This window comes from Manis pentadactyla, chromosome 10 (assembly GCF_030020395.1).
Source record: "Manis pentadactyla isolate mManPen7 chromosome 10, mManPen7.hap1, whole genome shotgun sequence".
NCBI lineage: Eukaryota > Metazoa > Chordata > Mammalia > Pholidota > Manidae > Manis > Manis pentadactyla.
The window spans coordinates 99,757,947-99,774,248 of NC_080028.1; the positions used below are offsets into that span (position 1 = coordinate 99,757,947).

A 16,302-nucleotide genomic window follows, 5' to 3' on the forward strand; every position below is an offset into this window, starting at 1 on the left:
AGTTCATGTGTGTAATGAGTTGTATCTGCTGACCTATATAAAAAGATGAGCTACATAAAATCACGAGGCTCATGCCTTCCTAATTTCCACATATGTGAAGATGTTCCCTGTTGAAGGGAGATTTCAACACCCTCCCAACCCCCTGCTTCAAGAAAGGATTGACCACGAACAAGGTTATATTATTTCATCCAAAAACAGTGATAAATCATTGTCCTCAGGATCCCACTTTTGAAAAGTGACATTTTTACATAACATAAACATAATCCTGTTTAAGAAGCAAGATCCCGAGTATGTTTTCTTTTTTCGATTCCTGTGTGTTCTCTGATTTTTTTACTTTTTATGCATTAGTTATGTAGAAATGCTACAATTTCCATTTGCGTCCCCTTCCTTGGAGGAACCATATGCCCGTGGTAATACGGTTTTATATCACGGCTGGGCATTAATCGCATCCTATTATCACTAGTACTTTAGTGCACCTTCTATTATCTCAGTGAAGTGAACACGGCACACACCCTTTCCTTCCTCTTCTGCTTGGGGGGAATCTCAGTTGTAACCCGAAAGACCTCAGGGCAAAGGACCAGGGATCCGAGACGCAATCACACAGGCTCTGCTGAGGTGGCACCTTTCCCTGCTCCTGAACGTAAGCTGGTCGCGGAACCCCCCGTCCCGCCGCCCTAGCTCTCGCACAGCGCCCCAAAGCCGCCAGGTGAGATTTAGACTGGCAAGAAATTCCCTAAGCTGACGGCGCATGGATTTATGGGAAAGAGAGTTCTGGCATTTGTGGGCCTAGCGGGTGTGTGGCCCCGGCAGACGGACTTCCGGCGTCCTCAGCGCGAGTGCCGCTGGCCGTGGGGGAGGGTTCGCACCGGCGCAGTGCTGCCGCGTCGACCTCGCTTCCTGCCCGTGCGCAGATCACCGCTAGCACCGGCTCCGACGTGTCGGCCAACGGCGGGTGAGGATCCCGGGCCTCTGAAGCTGGTTTCTGTCCGGTTGGGCCGGCAAACAGTGAGCGCGAGGTTGTGGGGTCGAGGGTTCACACGGGCCGGTCGAGGCGCGGTCGGGAAAGGCCCGGATGCCGCTGCGGGCCACGAGGCGCTTGTCCCGTGGGCGCAGGGCCCGCCCCTCGTTCCGCGACAGTGCGCTGTGTAGCGGAGGAGGCCGGAAGGAATCGTCCGCAGGAGCAGCACCCTAGAGCCCTGAGAGCCGCGGGCGGATCGTCGAGTGCCGGCGCGGTAGGTTGTGCGCCGCGGTCCTGGCAGCGGAGCGGGGCTCGGGAGAGCGCGCCCCGAACGGGACAAGAGCGCCGGGCGAGACTGCGGCCGTGATCGTGGCCGGTGCTCTCCGGGCTTCGGAGTTGCAGGTTGCTGAGCAGCAGGCGGGTCCCCAGCCTCGGCCGCTGACGTGGTCCCCAGTTCAGCCGGCACACCCGACACCGCCGCCTCCCCTCGCCCTTCCAGACTTCGAACAGGTCACCTGGGGTCCTTCAGTACCTTTGTTGTCTCGCCTGAGTGAAGCTGATCCCCTTGGTTCCGCCCTGTGGAGCACACAGTGTAGTCAGTGCGGGACAGGTGTGCAGGGTTCTCTCCTGCCACCTCGGTTGACGGAGGAAGAGGTTCGACCTGAGAAGGAAGGTGACTTGTCCAAGGTTCTGGGTCTGTGGTGGGATTCTTAACAGGGCTCTAACTTCCTAACAAGTGTTCTGGCCTGTATATTAGTTTTCTTAGTAATAGATTTTATGTGCAGTGGTAACCAAGTTTAATCAGGAAAATCAGAAACAAAACCGTGCCTCAGTGCACATTGATCCCATTTTTGACAGCTCATGTTCTCCGTTCCTGAGGATTCTTTGCTTCTAAACAGTTTAAGGGAACAGTAATGAAATACATAAGCAGTATAGTGGGGTTAATTTGTTTCTGTACCTTTCATTTAATGGTGCCAAGCTTTTAAGAAAAGGAATCAATGGTTATATTCATCATAGGAGGCTCCCATCGAGCTGTCTTCTGCTCCTGTTGGATGACGTGTTTTTCCTGGATGCCCCTTTTAGCCCCTTCTGAGTATTCTCAGGGTGTCCGATTTTAGGGAGCTTTTTGGTGGTTCTTACGCAGGCGTTTCCTGCCTTGGCAGGCCGCATTACTCATGACTCACTTATTTGCTTCTCCTCCTCTAGGTCCACCGTTAGCAGCCTCTACACTTTTCCAAGAGCAGCAGAAAATGCACGACTCCCAGGTGAGTTCTCCTATGTGTGTGCTCCTGCACTTTGATAGTGCATTTTAGGAGGCTTATAAGATCCATACTTGAAAATGGGAGTGTGGAAATAGGGAAAAGGCATTACCATGTAAAAAACAGTTATGAGAGTCTCAGGTCAGCACCAAGAGTCTGTGGAGGTCATATGTGTAGGTAGCACGATACTTGAGGGATATTGAAATAGAGCTGCAAAGGTGATTGGTGGGCCTGACAGTCACAGAGAAAGGGGAGACTTTTACATGACTCGGATCAGCAGTGTGAGTGGCTGACACTTTTGTTACTTTTGGGTTTTTAAAATTTCCTACTACTTATAAAAACGTCCTTGTTAAAGCTAACATAATTGTAGACAGCTTTCCTAATACAACCCTTAATTCGTTCTAATGTGTGCCTTAATCTTGGTGCCTGTCTAAGCCAAGGGCTTGCTGCCCAAGGAAAACTTGGTGCCTGTAAAATCTAGACACCAAAATACTATGATCTAAGGTATGGTTTGTCTATTTCACTTTGCAGTTCTGCCGGTTTTCGATTCATGTTTATCGTTAGGTATGTAAACACTGAAGACTGTTGTATCCTCTTGGTTAATTAACCACTTTGTCGTTGTGAAATGGCCTGTTTTGTCCCTGTTAGTTATTCTGACATGGAGTTTCTCTGACATTTATGGAGCCACCCCTGCTGTATCTTACTCCATTCTTTTACGTTTAAGTTTGCACCTTTCTAGTTAAAGTGATTTTCTTGTAGACAGCATATGATTGGGTCTTACCTTTTTATCCAGTCTGACCATTTGTGCCTGTTAACTGGGGTGTTGAGACCACTTCCATCTGACACAATTATTGGTGTAACTGGGTAGCTTGTGGTCTGTTGTCTTTGCGGTGTGTCCCATCTTCTTTGTCTCCTTTTTCTTCTTCATCTTCCTTCCTTTCACTTCATTGCATTTTTTGATTCCATTTTGTAACCTTTGTTGGGTTGTTGGCTGTAACATTGTTATTTTAATAGGTGCTTTAAGGTTTATACTATGCACCTTTAATTTATCATAGTTTTTCTTCAAGTGATCTATCATTTCACTAGAGTATAAGAAGCTCACAGTTACTTCCAATTCTCCCCTCGTGGTCTTTGCAGTGTTGTTGCACTTTACTTTCACAGTAGTACTGATCCCACAATACATTGTTATTTGCAATGACACAGTCAGTAAACCTTTTAAGAGACTTAACTAATAAGAGAAAATATATAGTTCCTATTTCTTTTACTTTCATTCCTTTTGTATAGATCCAGATTTTTATGTGCTCTTCTATTCCTTCTGCATGAAGGACTTTTTGGTGACATTTCTTGTAGCTAATGAAGAACCTTTCAGCTCTCATAGGTCTGAAAATGTCTGTATTTTGCCTTCCTTTTTAAAAGGATCTTTGCTGTTTTTTCCTCCTGTACTTCAAGTGTGTTCCTTCCTTACATTTTCTCCAAGACAAATTTGAGGTCATCTTCATCTGTTCCTCTGTATGGAACATACTGTTTTTCTTCTTCTCACTGCTTTAAAGTGTTCTCACTGTCACTGGTCATAGGCGATGTGCTGTATTCATCTTGGCTGCGGTTTCCCTCGTGTGTCTGTGCTTGGGGGTCATGCAACTTGTTGGATCTGTGTGTTTACGGTTTCCATCAACTTTGGGGAAAGTTTGACCGTGTGTCTTCAAATGGCCCCTTTGCTTCCCCCAGCCTCCCTTCAGGGATTCTCATTACCTGTATATTCCACAGTTTGACACTGTCCCACAGCTGACCGATGCCCTTCCTTTCCCTTTAATTTTTTTTTTCTCTGCATGTTTCATTTGTAAGTGCTTCCACTGCTGTGTCTTCACATTCACTGATCCTTTTTTTGGCAGTGCTGTTATTCTAACCCAGTGTAATTTCCATCTTACGATGCTGTGTCTTTTCTATAGAAGTTTTGTTTGAGTTTCATTTTATATCTTCCCTGTCTCTACTCAGTTCTTTTTAAATATAAAAAATATGATTATAAGTTATTTTAATGCTCTCTACTCATTGTAACATCTGGTAGTTCTGGGCCCATTTCAGTTGATTATTTTCCTGACGGGTTGTACTTCCCTACATTTTCCCCCCAGTTTCTCAACCCTTTCTCCCCACCTCTGTCTGTGTGCTCCTGCACTGCTGCGTGGCTGGAAACTCTCAGGGCAGGGGCTGTAGGGCTCACCCTGTTTATTTCCTGTTTCACGGGTTACTGTCCTTCACTGCCCGTCAATCAGTGTCTCGGAGACCCCTTGCTGTGCATATGTTCTCTTGTTTTTTTTTCTTGGGTTCCAGATATGAGGGTAAATGCAGTCTGCTCATCTCAGGTAAAAGCAGAAGTCCTAATTATGTTTTGACTCACTATTCGAAAGCCTACATGAAGGTTCTGGGGAAATTCACCAATTTTTTTGGTCATATTAATTTTTTACATTTAGATCACTGATCCAATTGGACTTTTTTTTTTCTACGAAAGTGTCATTGATATGCATTCTTAAGCTAATGATTCACATGAGCAACATTATGGTTACGATGTTCCCCTATTATCAAGTCCCCACCACATACCCCTTTGCAGTCACTGTCCATCAGCATAGTAAGATGCTATAGCATTCCCACTTGTCTTCTCTGTGCTACACTTCCTTCCCCGTGCAACCCCTATATTACGCATGTTAATCATAATGCCCCTTAATCCCCTTCTCCCTCCCTTCCCACCCACCCTTCCTAGTCCCTTTCCTTTGGTAACTGTTAGTCCATTCTTCGGTTCTGTGAGTCTGCTGCTGATTTGTTCCTTCAGTTTTTGCTTTGTATTCATACTCCACAGGTGAGTGAAATCATTTGATACTTGTCTTTCCCTGCCTGGCTTATTTCACTGAACTTAATACCTTCTAGCTCCATCCATGTTGCAAATGGTAGGGTATGTATTCTTCTTATGGCTGAATGATATTCCATTGTGTATATGTACCACATCTTCTTTATCCATTCATCTTCTGATGGACACTAGGTTGCTTCCATTTCTTGGCTATTGTAAATAGTGCTGCGATAAACATAGGGGTGCATATGTGTTTTTGAAACTGAGCTCCTGCATTCTTAGGGTAAATTCCTAGAAGTGGAATTCCGGGGTCAAATGGTATTTCTATTTTTAGTTTTTTGAGGAACCTCCATACTGCTTTCCACAATGGTTGAACTAGTTTACATTCCCACCAGCAGTGTAAGAGGGTTCCCCTTTCTCCTCATCCTCTCCAGCATTTATTGTTGTTTGTCTTTTGGATGTTGGCTATCCTAACTGGTGTGAGGTGATATCTCATTGTGGTTTTAATTTGCATTTCTCTGATGATTAGTGATGTGGAACATCTTTTCATGTGCCTGTTGGCCATCTGAATTTCTTCGGAGAAGTGTCTTTGATTATTATGCCTCTAATTGTTCTTTGTAATTGAAGATAATGAACATTTTACCTTGTTCCTGACCTTAGTATGAATTTGTCTAGTGTTTCTCCATTAAGTAAAATCCTGACTGTAGAACTGTGAGGACTGAAGCATAAATATATGCGTGTGTTTATGTGTCTGTGTAAACTTAAAAAGTATATATGTATATATATGTGTGTATTTGTGATTGAGATGTATACATCTATGTGTCACATGTGTGTACATTACCCTGCGCATAATCAGGTATAAGTGTGTGTATATATACATGTGTATATGTTCATGTTACTTAAGTATCCATCAGTTCCTATTTCTTACTTTTTTTCAATCAGGTGTGCATTTTGAATATTGTCAGCAGCTCTTTTAGGATCTTTGGAGGTATAAGATTTTTCTTTGTAGCTGTATTATTATCAGACATTATATTAATGGATTTCCCAGAAGTAAACGAGTCTGTATTCTTGGAATACATCCCATTTCGTTAGTATATATTACCTGTTCAGCCTAGTGTTGAATTTTGTGTGCTAGTATGTCATTTTGAGCATTTGTGTTGATGCAAGGAATGTTGATATTTTCTTTCTTTTATGAGTTGATTGGTCAGTCGTCTAAACCCTCTCACTGTTTGTCCTTTGGACTAACTTAACATGGAGCGCTGTCATTAAGTGATTTTAAAGGCTCACCTCACTTGCCCTGATCACCTCAGCTGTCCTACTCAGGTTTCTCAGTCTGTCTGCTCTGCTGCTGTGACCTGCACCAGTGCCTGCAGCGGTGTGTGTAAGCCCTTCATAATAATGGGGTGATGAAATGTGAATACTGAGCGCTTCCCGTCTAAATAGGAGTTAAACGTTTGCGGTTCCCAGAACTAATGCTGGGCTTCTTGTTCACAGAGTCGAAGAATGAACTTCACAAACAGTAAAAGTAGGAGAGCGAGTGACAGGCCTTTATATAGAGATAAAGTAAGAGGAAAGATCTCCTGGCTTGCACCGGGAGGGGACAAGAGAGCCCGTAGTTCTGTGTTGTCTAGGGGCTTTATAGGCAGTTGAGGATTTTCGGAACCGTGATAAGGGACTTAGGGGTGTAGGCTTGTTAACTGGTCCCTGAATATTTAAAATTAACACAAGAAATTTGCTGCTCTGATTTTTCTGAGATACTGGCATCTTGGTCTGGCCGCATATCATACAAGACTGCCTGCCCAGCCCCCAAGGTGGGCTGAGCTATTGACTGTTTGCTTAAGAGTATGTTAAGAATCTACTTATCTTCCTGGGTATTAAAGTGCAATCTTATCTTTAAGGTGGAATCCTTCCTGCCTTTTACTATGTTGTTTATGGCTGGGCTTGCTTGCCATTTTTAATTGCCCAGATTGCGAATAACCTCATCAGATTTGAAGGAGGAAAAACAGCACATAGGCCTTTTAGCATGTTAAAGTGAATCTTACACATGATTATAAATGATTAGCATAATAAAAAACCTGGGCTACTTTCCTTTATCTGGGGAATATTAACTGCTCTCCCTGAAAAATGACTCTAGAGCTTAACGTTTAACACAGAGTTTTGGTAGGGGGTTTCCTTGCATGTTGTTACACTGCTCTGACTATAATTACCCTGCCTTGCTTTTTCCGGAGGCCCTCACCCTACTCTGACTACACCCATGGTCCCTGTCTCAGAACTGCTCCTTAACAACAGCTTTGAAAGCCCTGTTTTTGCTGGTCTTTCAGTGAAGTTCCTGTATCCCCGTGTTCCTCTCTGTTGGATCTTGGGTCTCCGTGGATTATATCACTGAATGTTTTCAGGAAAGTCTTTTCTTCAGTGGTAATAAATTATCTTGCTTTCCTGAAAATACCTTTACAGTGTCCTTAGGCTTCCACGGTAGTTTGGAGTGGGGTACAGTTCTAGGTTCCAAATCCTTTCTCTTTCAAAAGTTGTGGCCATTTCTCCATTTCCTCTCTGACAAGGAGGGGGAACATCAGTTACCACATGAACTAGTGTTTTTTTTTTTCCTTTTTAGGAATTTTTATAAAGTTTCAATTTTGGATATTTTATCAGGAAATTTCTGGATCTCTGTTTCACCCCCAATATTATTGCTTGAGAATTCTATGGCCTGGTGACGTGAAGGCTCACGTGACTCCTAAGCTCAGGTATCATTCTGGTCTGCCTTGGACCATTTCCTGTTGTTCCTCTTCCTCATTCTCCCCCTGTGAAAATGTTGGATGTGTTGATCTGGCTTTTACGTCTCACATTTTCTTTCATCAGTGTAATTTCTTTTTGTCCAGGCAATTTCCTCAGTTATATATTCTCAGTTCCATTTGTTATTTGAGCTTAAGGATTTAAAAAAAATTCAACAATCCAGTCTTTAATTTCTATATATTCTCTGGTAGCTGTTTCCTAGCAGAATGTTCTTCTTTTATGGAGCTAATATCCCTCTTAATTTATTAAAAACATAAATCAATAGATATGTAAGGTGTTTCTTCTGTGGGTTTGGTCTTATCATTGCTGACTTGTTTACTTTGATTCTCATCTTTTATTTGTGCTGTTTTCTTCAATTAGCTGAAGATTTTTTATTTTCTTAATTTCAATTTTTTTGGAGAAAATCGATAGCTAATGTGAATATGCTCACCTCTCTCCTTTATGGACGGAGTGGTTGCAGAGCTCTAGAAGTGAATAGGGGGGATGTATATTTAGACAGACATCACTTCACTTTTATCTCTTCCAGTTTTTATTTTTTTATTCTGTTTACTAGGCTCCCCCTTCACCAAGTCCCCCTCACAATCACCAATACAGTCACTGTCCATCAGCATAGTAAGATGCTGTAGAACCACTACTTGTCTTCTCTGTGTTGCACAGCCCTCCCCATGCCCCCCTGCACATTATACATGCTAATCATAATGCCCCCTTTCTTTTTCCCTGCCCTTATCCCTCCCGTCCCACCCATCCTCCCCAGTCCCTTTCCCTTTGATAACTGTTAGTCCATTCTAGGGTTCTGTGATTCTGCTGCTGCTTTGTTCCTTCAGTTTTTCTTTGTTCTTATACTCCACATATGAGTGAAATCATTTGGTGCTTGTCTTTCTCCACTTGGCTTATTTCACTGAGCATAATACCTTCTAGCTTCATCCATGTTGTTGCAAATGGTAGGATTTGTTTTCTTCTTATGGCTGAATAATATTCCATTTTGTATCTGTACCACATCTTCTTTATCCATCTACTGATGGACCCTTAGGATGCTTTCATTTCTTGGCAATTGTAAATAGTGCTGCAATAAACATAGGGGTGCATCTGTCTTTTTCAAATTGGGCTGCTGCATTCTTAGGGTAAATTCCTAGAAGTGGAATTCCTGGGTCAAATGGTATGTCTATTTTGAGCTTTTTGAGGAACCTCCATACTGCTTTGCACAATGGTTGAACTAGTTTGTTTTCCCCCCAGCAGTGTAGGATGGTTCCCCTTTCTCCTCAACCTCGCCAGCATTTGTTGTTGTTGGTCTCTTGGATGGTGGCAATCGGTACTGGTGTGAGGTGATATCTCATTGTGGTATTAATTTGCATTTCTCTGATGACTAGCAATGTGGAGCATCTTTGAATGTGTCTGTTGGCCATCTGAATTTCTTCTTTGGAGAACTGCCTGTTCAGCTCCTCTGACCATGTTTTAATTGGATAATTGGATTATTTGCTTTTTGTTTGTTGAGGTGTGTGAGCTCTTTATATTATTTTGGATGTCAACCCTTAATCGGATCTGTCATTTATGAATATATTCTCCCATACTGTAGGATACCTTTTTGTTCTGTGGATGGTGTCCTTTGCTGTACAGAAGCTTTTCAGCTTGATATAGTCCCACTTGTTCATTTCTGTTTTTGTTTCCCTTGATATGTTCATGAAGAAGTCGCTCATGTTTATGTCCAAGAGATTTTTGCCTATGTTTTTTCTAAGAGTTTTATGATTTCATGACTTACATTCAGGTCTTTGATCAATTTCGGATTTACTTCTGTGTATGGGGTTAGACAGTGATCCAGTTTCATTCTCTTACATGTAGCTGTCCAGTTTTGCCAGCACCATCTGTTGAAGAGACTGTCATTTCCCCATTGTATGTCCATGGCTCCTTTATCATGTATTAATTGGCCATATATGTTTGGGTTAATATCTGGAGTCTCTATTATGTTCCACTGGTCTGTGGCTCTGTTCATGTGCCAGTACCAAATTGTCTTGATTACTGTGGCTTTGTAGCAGAGCTTGAAGTTGGGGAGCGAGATCCCCCCCACTTTATTCTTCCTTCTCAGGATTGTTTTGGCTATTTGGGGTCTTTGGTGTTTCCGTATGAATTTTTGAACTATTTGTTCCAGGTCCTTGAAAAATGCTGTTGGTAATTTGATAGGGATTGCATCGAATCTGTATATTGCTTTGGGCAGGATGGCCATTTTGACGATATTAATTCTTCCTAGCCAAGAGCATGGGATGAGTTTCCATTTGTTTGTGTCCTCTTTAATTTCTCTTAAGAGTGTCTTATAGTTTTCAGGGTATTGGTCTTTCACCTCCTTGGTTAGGTTTATTCCTAGGTATTTTATTCTTTTTGATGCCATTGTGAATGGAATTTTTTTCCTGATTTCTCTTTCTCTCAGTTAACTGTTAGTGTATAGGAAAGCCACAGATTTCTGTGTGTTAAGTTTGTATCCTGCAGCTTTGTTGAATTCTGATATTAGTTCTAGTAGTTTTGGAGTGGAGTCTTTAGGGTTTTTTATGTACAATATCATGTCATCTGCAAATGGTGACAGTTTGACTTCTTCTTTACCAATCTGGATTCCTTGTATTTCTTTGTTTTGTCTAATTGCCATGGCTAGGACCTCTAGTACTATGTTGAATAACAGTGGGGAGAGTGGGTATCCCTGTCTTGTTCTCAATCTCAGAGGAAAAGCTTTCAGCTTCTTGCTGTTCAGTATGATGTTCTTTGTGGGTTTATCATATATGGCCTTTATTATGTTGGGTTACTTGCCCTTGATACCCATTTTGTTGAGAGTTTTTATCATGCATGGATGTTGAATTTTGTTTAATGCTTTTTCAGCATCTGTGGAGATGATCATGTGGTTTTTGTCTTTCTTTTTATTTATGTGGTAGATGATGTTGATGGATTTTCGAATGTTGTACCATCCTTGCATCCCTGGGATGAATCCCACTTGGTAATGGTGTATGATCCTTTTGATGTATTTTTGAATTCGGTTTGCTAGTATTTTGTTGAGTATTTTTACATCTACGTTCATCAGGGATATTGGTCTGTAGTTTTCTTTTTTGGTGGGGTCTTTGCCTGGTTTTGGTATTAGGGTGATGTTGTCTTCATAGAATGAGTTTGGGAGTATTCCCTCCTCTTCTATTTTTTGGAAAACTTGAAGGAGAATGGGTATTATGTCTTCTCTGTATGTCTGATAAAATTTCGAGGTAAATCCATCTGGCCCGGGGGTTTTGTTCTTGGGTAGTTTTTTGATTACTGATTCAATTTCTTGGTGGTAATTGGTTTGTTTCGATTTTCTGTTTCTTCCTTGGTCAGTCTTGGAAGGTTGTATTTTTCTGGGAAGTTGTCCATTTCTTCTAGGTTTTCCAGCTTGTGGGCATATAGGTTTTCATAGTATTCTCTAATAATTCTTTGTATTTCTGTGGGGTCCGTCATGATTTTTCCTTTCTCGTTTCTGATTCTGTTGATGTGTGTTGATTCTCTTTTTCTCTTAGAGGCTTATCTATTTTGTTTATTTTCTCAAAGAACCAGCTCTTGGTTTCATTCATTTTTTTTCTATTGTTTAATTCTTCTCAATTTTATTTATTTGTTCTCTTATCTTTATTATGTCCCTCCTTCTGCTGACTTTAGGCCTCATTTGTTCTTCTTTTTCCAATTTCAATAATTGTGACGTTTGACTATTCATTTGGGATTGTTTTTCCTTCTTTAAATATGCCCAAATTGCTATATATTTTCCTCTTAAGACTGCTTTTGCTGCATCCCAGAGAAGTTGGGGCTTTGTGTTTTTGTCATTTGTTTCCATATATTGTTTGATATCTATTTTGATTTGGTTGTTGATCCATTGATAATTTAGGAGCATGTTGTTAAGCCTCCATGTGTTTGTGGGCCTTTTTAGTTTCTTTGTACAATTTATTTCTAGTTTTATACCTTTGTGGTTGGTAAAGTTGGTTGGTAGGATTTCAATCTTTCTGAATTAGTGAGGCTCTTTTTGTGGCCTAGTATGTGGTCTATTCTGGAGAATGTTCATGTGCACTTGAGAAGAATGTGTTTCCTGTTGCTTTTGGATGTAGAATTCTACAGTTGTCTATGAGGTCCATCTGTTCTAGTGTGTTGTTCAGTGCCTCTGTGTCCTTACTTATTTTCTGTCTGCTGGATCTATCCTTTGGAGTGAGTGGTGTGTTGAAGTCTCCTAAAAAGAGTGCATTGCATTCTATTTCCTCCTTTAATTCTGTTAGTATTTCTTTCACATATGCTGGTGCTCTGTTGGCAGCCGCACCCAGAGGGTGGCGCTCAACGTGGGGCAACTGGAAAGTCCCATACTTCCCAGTTGCAAAATACCCTACGTCACAAAACCACATGCTAATCACTCCTTAGCATAAGAACCAATCAGATCTACTAAAAATTGCCATGCTAATGAAGCATGTATAGCAGCACCAGTCAGCACAGAGCATGAGAGCTATATAAGCTGGCCCCTTCGTTTAGTCTGGGTCCTGCCCGACACATTTGTTTTACAAAGAGCTGAAGATTAAAGCTTTCTGCAGAAGAATCCTGCTGTTGTTGCGTGCTGTTCTTGCTGGCGAGGACGGGGCGCGCGACAGTGCTCCTGTGTTGGGTTCATGTATATTTATAATGATTATATCCTCTTGTTGGACTGACCCCTTTATCATTATGTCATGTCCTCCTTTATCTCTTGTTATTTATTTTGTTTTGAAGTCTATTTTGTCTGATACTATTCTGCAACACCTGCTTTTTTCTCCTTGTTGTTTGCATGAAATATCTTTTTCCATCCCTTGACTTTTAGTCTGTGCATGTCTTTCGGTTTGAGATGAGTCTCTTGTAAGCAGCATATAGATGGGTCTTGCTTTTTTATCCATTCTATTACTCTGTGTCTTTTGATTGGTGCATTCAGTCCATTTACATTTAGGGTGATTATTGAAAGATATGTAATTATTACCATTGAGGGCTTTAGATTCGTGGTTACCAAAAGTTCAAGGTTAGCTTCTTTAGTATCTTTCTGTCTAACTTAACTCACTTATTGAGCTATTATAAACACTGTCTGATGATTCTTTATTTCTCTCCCTCCTTATTCCTCCTCCTCCATTCTTTATATGTTAGGTGTTTTATTCTGTGCTGTTTTGTGTTTCCTTTGACTGCTTTTGTGGGTAGTTGATTTTATTTTTTGCCTTTAGTTAGTATTTGGTTGGTCTGCTTTCTTTGCTGTGATTTTATTTTCTCTGGTTACATCTATTTAGCCTTAGGAGTGCTCCCATCTAGAGCAGTCCCTCTAAAATACCCTGTAGAGGTGGTTTGTGGGAGGCAAATTCCCTCAACTTTTGCTTGTCTGGGAATTGTTTAATCCCTCCTTCATATTTAAATGATAATTGTGCTGGATATAGTATTCTTGGTTCAAGGCCCTTCTGTTTCATTGCATTAAATATATCATGCCATTCTCTTTTGGCCTGTAAGGTTTTCCTTTATAGGTGACCTTTTTCTTCATCTCTAGCTGCCTTTAAAATTCTGTCCTTGTCCTTGAACTTTACCATTTTAATTATTATGTGTCTTGGTGTTGTCCTCTTTGTGTCCCTTCTGTTGGGGTGTCTGTGTACTTCGGTGGTCTGAGTGACTATTTCCTCCCCCAGTTTGGGAAAGTTTTCAGGAATTATTTCTTCAGATACACTTCCTATCCCTTTTTCTCTCTCTTCTTCTTCTGGTACCCCTATAATGCGGATATTGTTCCTTTTGGGTTGGTCACACAGTTCTCTTAATATGTTTCAATGCTGGAGATCCTTTTATCTCTCTCTGTGTCAGCTTCTATGCATTCCTGTTCTCTTGTTTCTAATCCATCAATGGCCTCTTGCATCTCATCCATTCTGCTTTTAAATCCTTCCAGAGATTGTTTTATTTCTGTATTCTCCCTCCTTAGCTCTTGCGTATTTCTCTGCAAGTCCATCAGCATGGTTATGACCTTAGTTTTAAATTCTTTTTCAGGAAGATTGGTTAGGTCTATCTCCCCAGATTCCTTTTCAGGGGATACTGTCTGGGTTAATGTGGTCTGTATCAAATTCCTCTGCCTTTTCATGGTGATAGAGATAGTCGTGGGTAGTTGGTACATGTCAGCTGGGAGAACGTCCCTTCTTGCTTCTTTGTGGCCCTTGTGTCCTGGGAGAACAGCGACCTCTAGTGGATTGTGCTGGGCAGTTGCATGCTGACAGGGTTTCTGATTCTTGCCTGGCTGCTGTGAAGGAAGCTCCGTGCACCATTGCTATGGTGGGGCTGTGCCGGAGTGAGATCGGTCGGGAGGCTGTTTATCGCCGTGAGGGGCCTCAGAGCTGCACTGCCGCCTACGGGGTTAGGGTGCCCGGAGTTCCCCGGGTTCCCAGCTGCTGAGCTGATTGTGCCGGGACGCCTCCATCCATCTGTGGGGTCCCAGTCCCTTTAAGAGTTTCAAAAAGCACTTGCTTTTCTTTGTCCCAGGGGCGCCGGCTGTGGGGATCCGCTCGCAGGTTTTAGTGTCCCATTTCCCTAGTATCCATCACCCCGCGCACTGGGTGTCTGCACCCCCTTTGTGGATGGCTAGGGCTGGGTATTTAGCAGTCCTGGGCTCCCTCTCCCTCCCCGCTCTGACTCCTCTCCCCCCGCTGGGATCTGGGGTGAGAGGCACTTGGGTCCCGCTGGGCTGCAGCTTGTATCTTACCCCCTTTGCAAAGTGCTGGGTTTTTACAGGTGTAAATGTAGTCTGGCTGTTGTCCTGTATCTTCTGGTCTCTCTTTTTGGAATAGTTGTATTTGTTGTATTTTCAAAAATATATATGTTTTTGGAAGGAGATTTCCGCTGTCTTACTCAAGCTGCCATCTTGGCTCCTCCTCTTCCAGTTTTTTTAGTGTAGTAAAATAAATCACAGAATTTACTGTTTTAACCACTTTTAAGTATACAGTTCAGTGGTATTAAGTACATTCGTATTATTGTGCAGCCATCTTGTTCCAAGTCCTGAACATGTCTCATGTTGCCAGACTGAAACTCTGTCTCTCCTAAATACTAACTCCCCATTTCCCACCCTCCCCTTCGCACCCCTGACCCCCACCATTCTCCTTTCTGTATAATTTTGATGATTGTAAGTACCTCATCTAAGTGGAATCATACAGTATTTGTCTTGTGACCGGCTTATTTCACTTTGCATAATGTCCTGAAGGTTCATCCAGGTTCATGCTGCCAAAGCAGGTCTCCAGGGCTGGGTGTTCAGCAGTCCTAGGCTTCCACCCTCTCCCCGCTCTGTCTCTCTCCCTCCCGTTGGTGAGCTGGGGTGGGGGAAGGGCTTTGGTTCCTCAGGATCAAGGCTTTGGTATGTTACCCTGTTTCATGAGGTCTGCTCTGTTCTCCAGGTGTATGCAGTCTGGTGCAGCCTTCTTTCCTGTTGCTCTTTTAGGATTAGTTGTATTAACTATATTTTCGTATTATATGTGTTTTGGGGAGGAGTTCTCTGTCTCACCTCTCATGCTGCCATCTTTAATCCCTTTTGTCTATATTTAACTTTTAACCAGAAAAAGAAGAGATCAATTAGGCTTATCATTTTTGGGTGGATTGGCAGGATACATATATTATTTATTTAAAAATAAATTTTGGGTACTAAAAACTTTGTTGTTAGGGTGTTGATGAAGTATTTTGGAGACCACTAAACTACAGGAATAAGTCCAGAATTGCTCCATAATGTATTCCAGAATATCTTTGCACCTCTTTCTCTTCTCCCAGGTCTTTCTTAACCCTGTTCTCTCACACTGCTACATGCTTTTTAATGCTTCTTTGTCTCTGCTTATGTGATGGTGCCACATTACCCAAGATCTATTCATGGAAGCCCAGCATCTAACAATAGAAAATACAGCCATATTTCCTACCATTGTTAATTATAAATGATCCTAGCATGGTTGTCATAATATCTTATTACAGGATAGATGTTCATAACTATGATTGGTCTCTACTAAGATTTAAGCTGCTTAAGGGTAGGAAAAAAAAGATTGATTTAACTACTTACATTCCTGGAAGTTTTAGACAAATGGTAAGTACTTTTAGTTTTTTTGTTTGAATTAATAAGTTAATATACTGTCTGGGTTTTCCTATCATGGTATCACTTTATCCTACAAAGTAAAACACAAAAGTATAGAGTAGGCAACCTATATGATATTTATAGCAAATTCTTAAAATAAACATGTTATTTCATTTATTGTAATACATGCCTTTCTTGTCACCCACTGTGATCTCTTTGGCTTGAACAGAAATGTGTTTGTCAGGTATCCATGTCATTCAAGGACGTGACTGTGAGCTTCACCCGGGATGAATGGCTACAGCTGACAGGTACACAGAGGACCCTGTACCAGGATGTGATGCTGGAGAACTACAGCCACCTGGTTTTTGTGGGTGAGGCGTTCTCTCTGTGTAATACC

The 16,302-nt window shown here is 41.8% G+C and overlaps 1 protein-coding gene across 7 annotated transcripts in view; it reads left to right on the plus strand.

Annotated features, from left to right (window-relative positions):
* The first annotated feature begins 196 nt into the window (after positions 1–196).
* Positions 197–16,302, plus strand: part of LOC118933652 (zinc finger protein 33B-like) — a 60,858-nt gene continuing 44,752 nt past the window's right edge. For 3 of the 7 annotated variants that reach the window (XR_008992240.1, XM_057487404.1, XM_057487406.1), the window contains exons 1-3: positions 742–952; positions 2,165–2,223; positions 16,135–16,276. Coding sequence is in view for 5 of the 7 variants with exons in the window: in XM_057487404.1 (XP_057343387.1) it covers positions 757–952; positions 2,165–2,223; positions 16,135–16,276 (397 nt within the window). In the remaining 2 variants the exon portion in view is untranslated. Of the gene's footprint in view, positions 953–2,164; positions 2,224–16,134; positions 16,277–16,302 lie in introns of those variants that run through there. The other 4 variants (XM_057487408.1, XM_057487407.1, XM_057487405.1 and 1 more) reach the window with 4 other exon arrangements.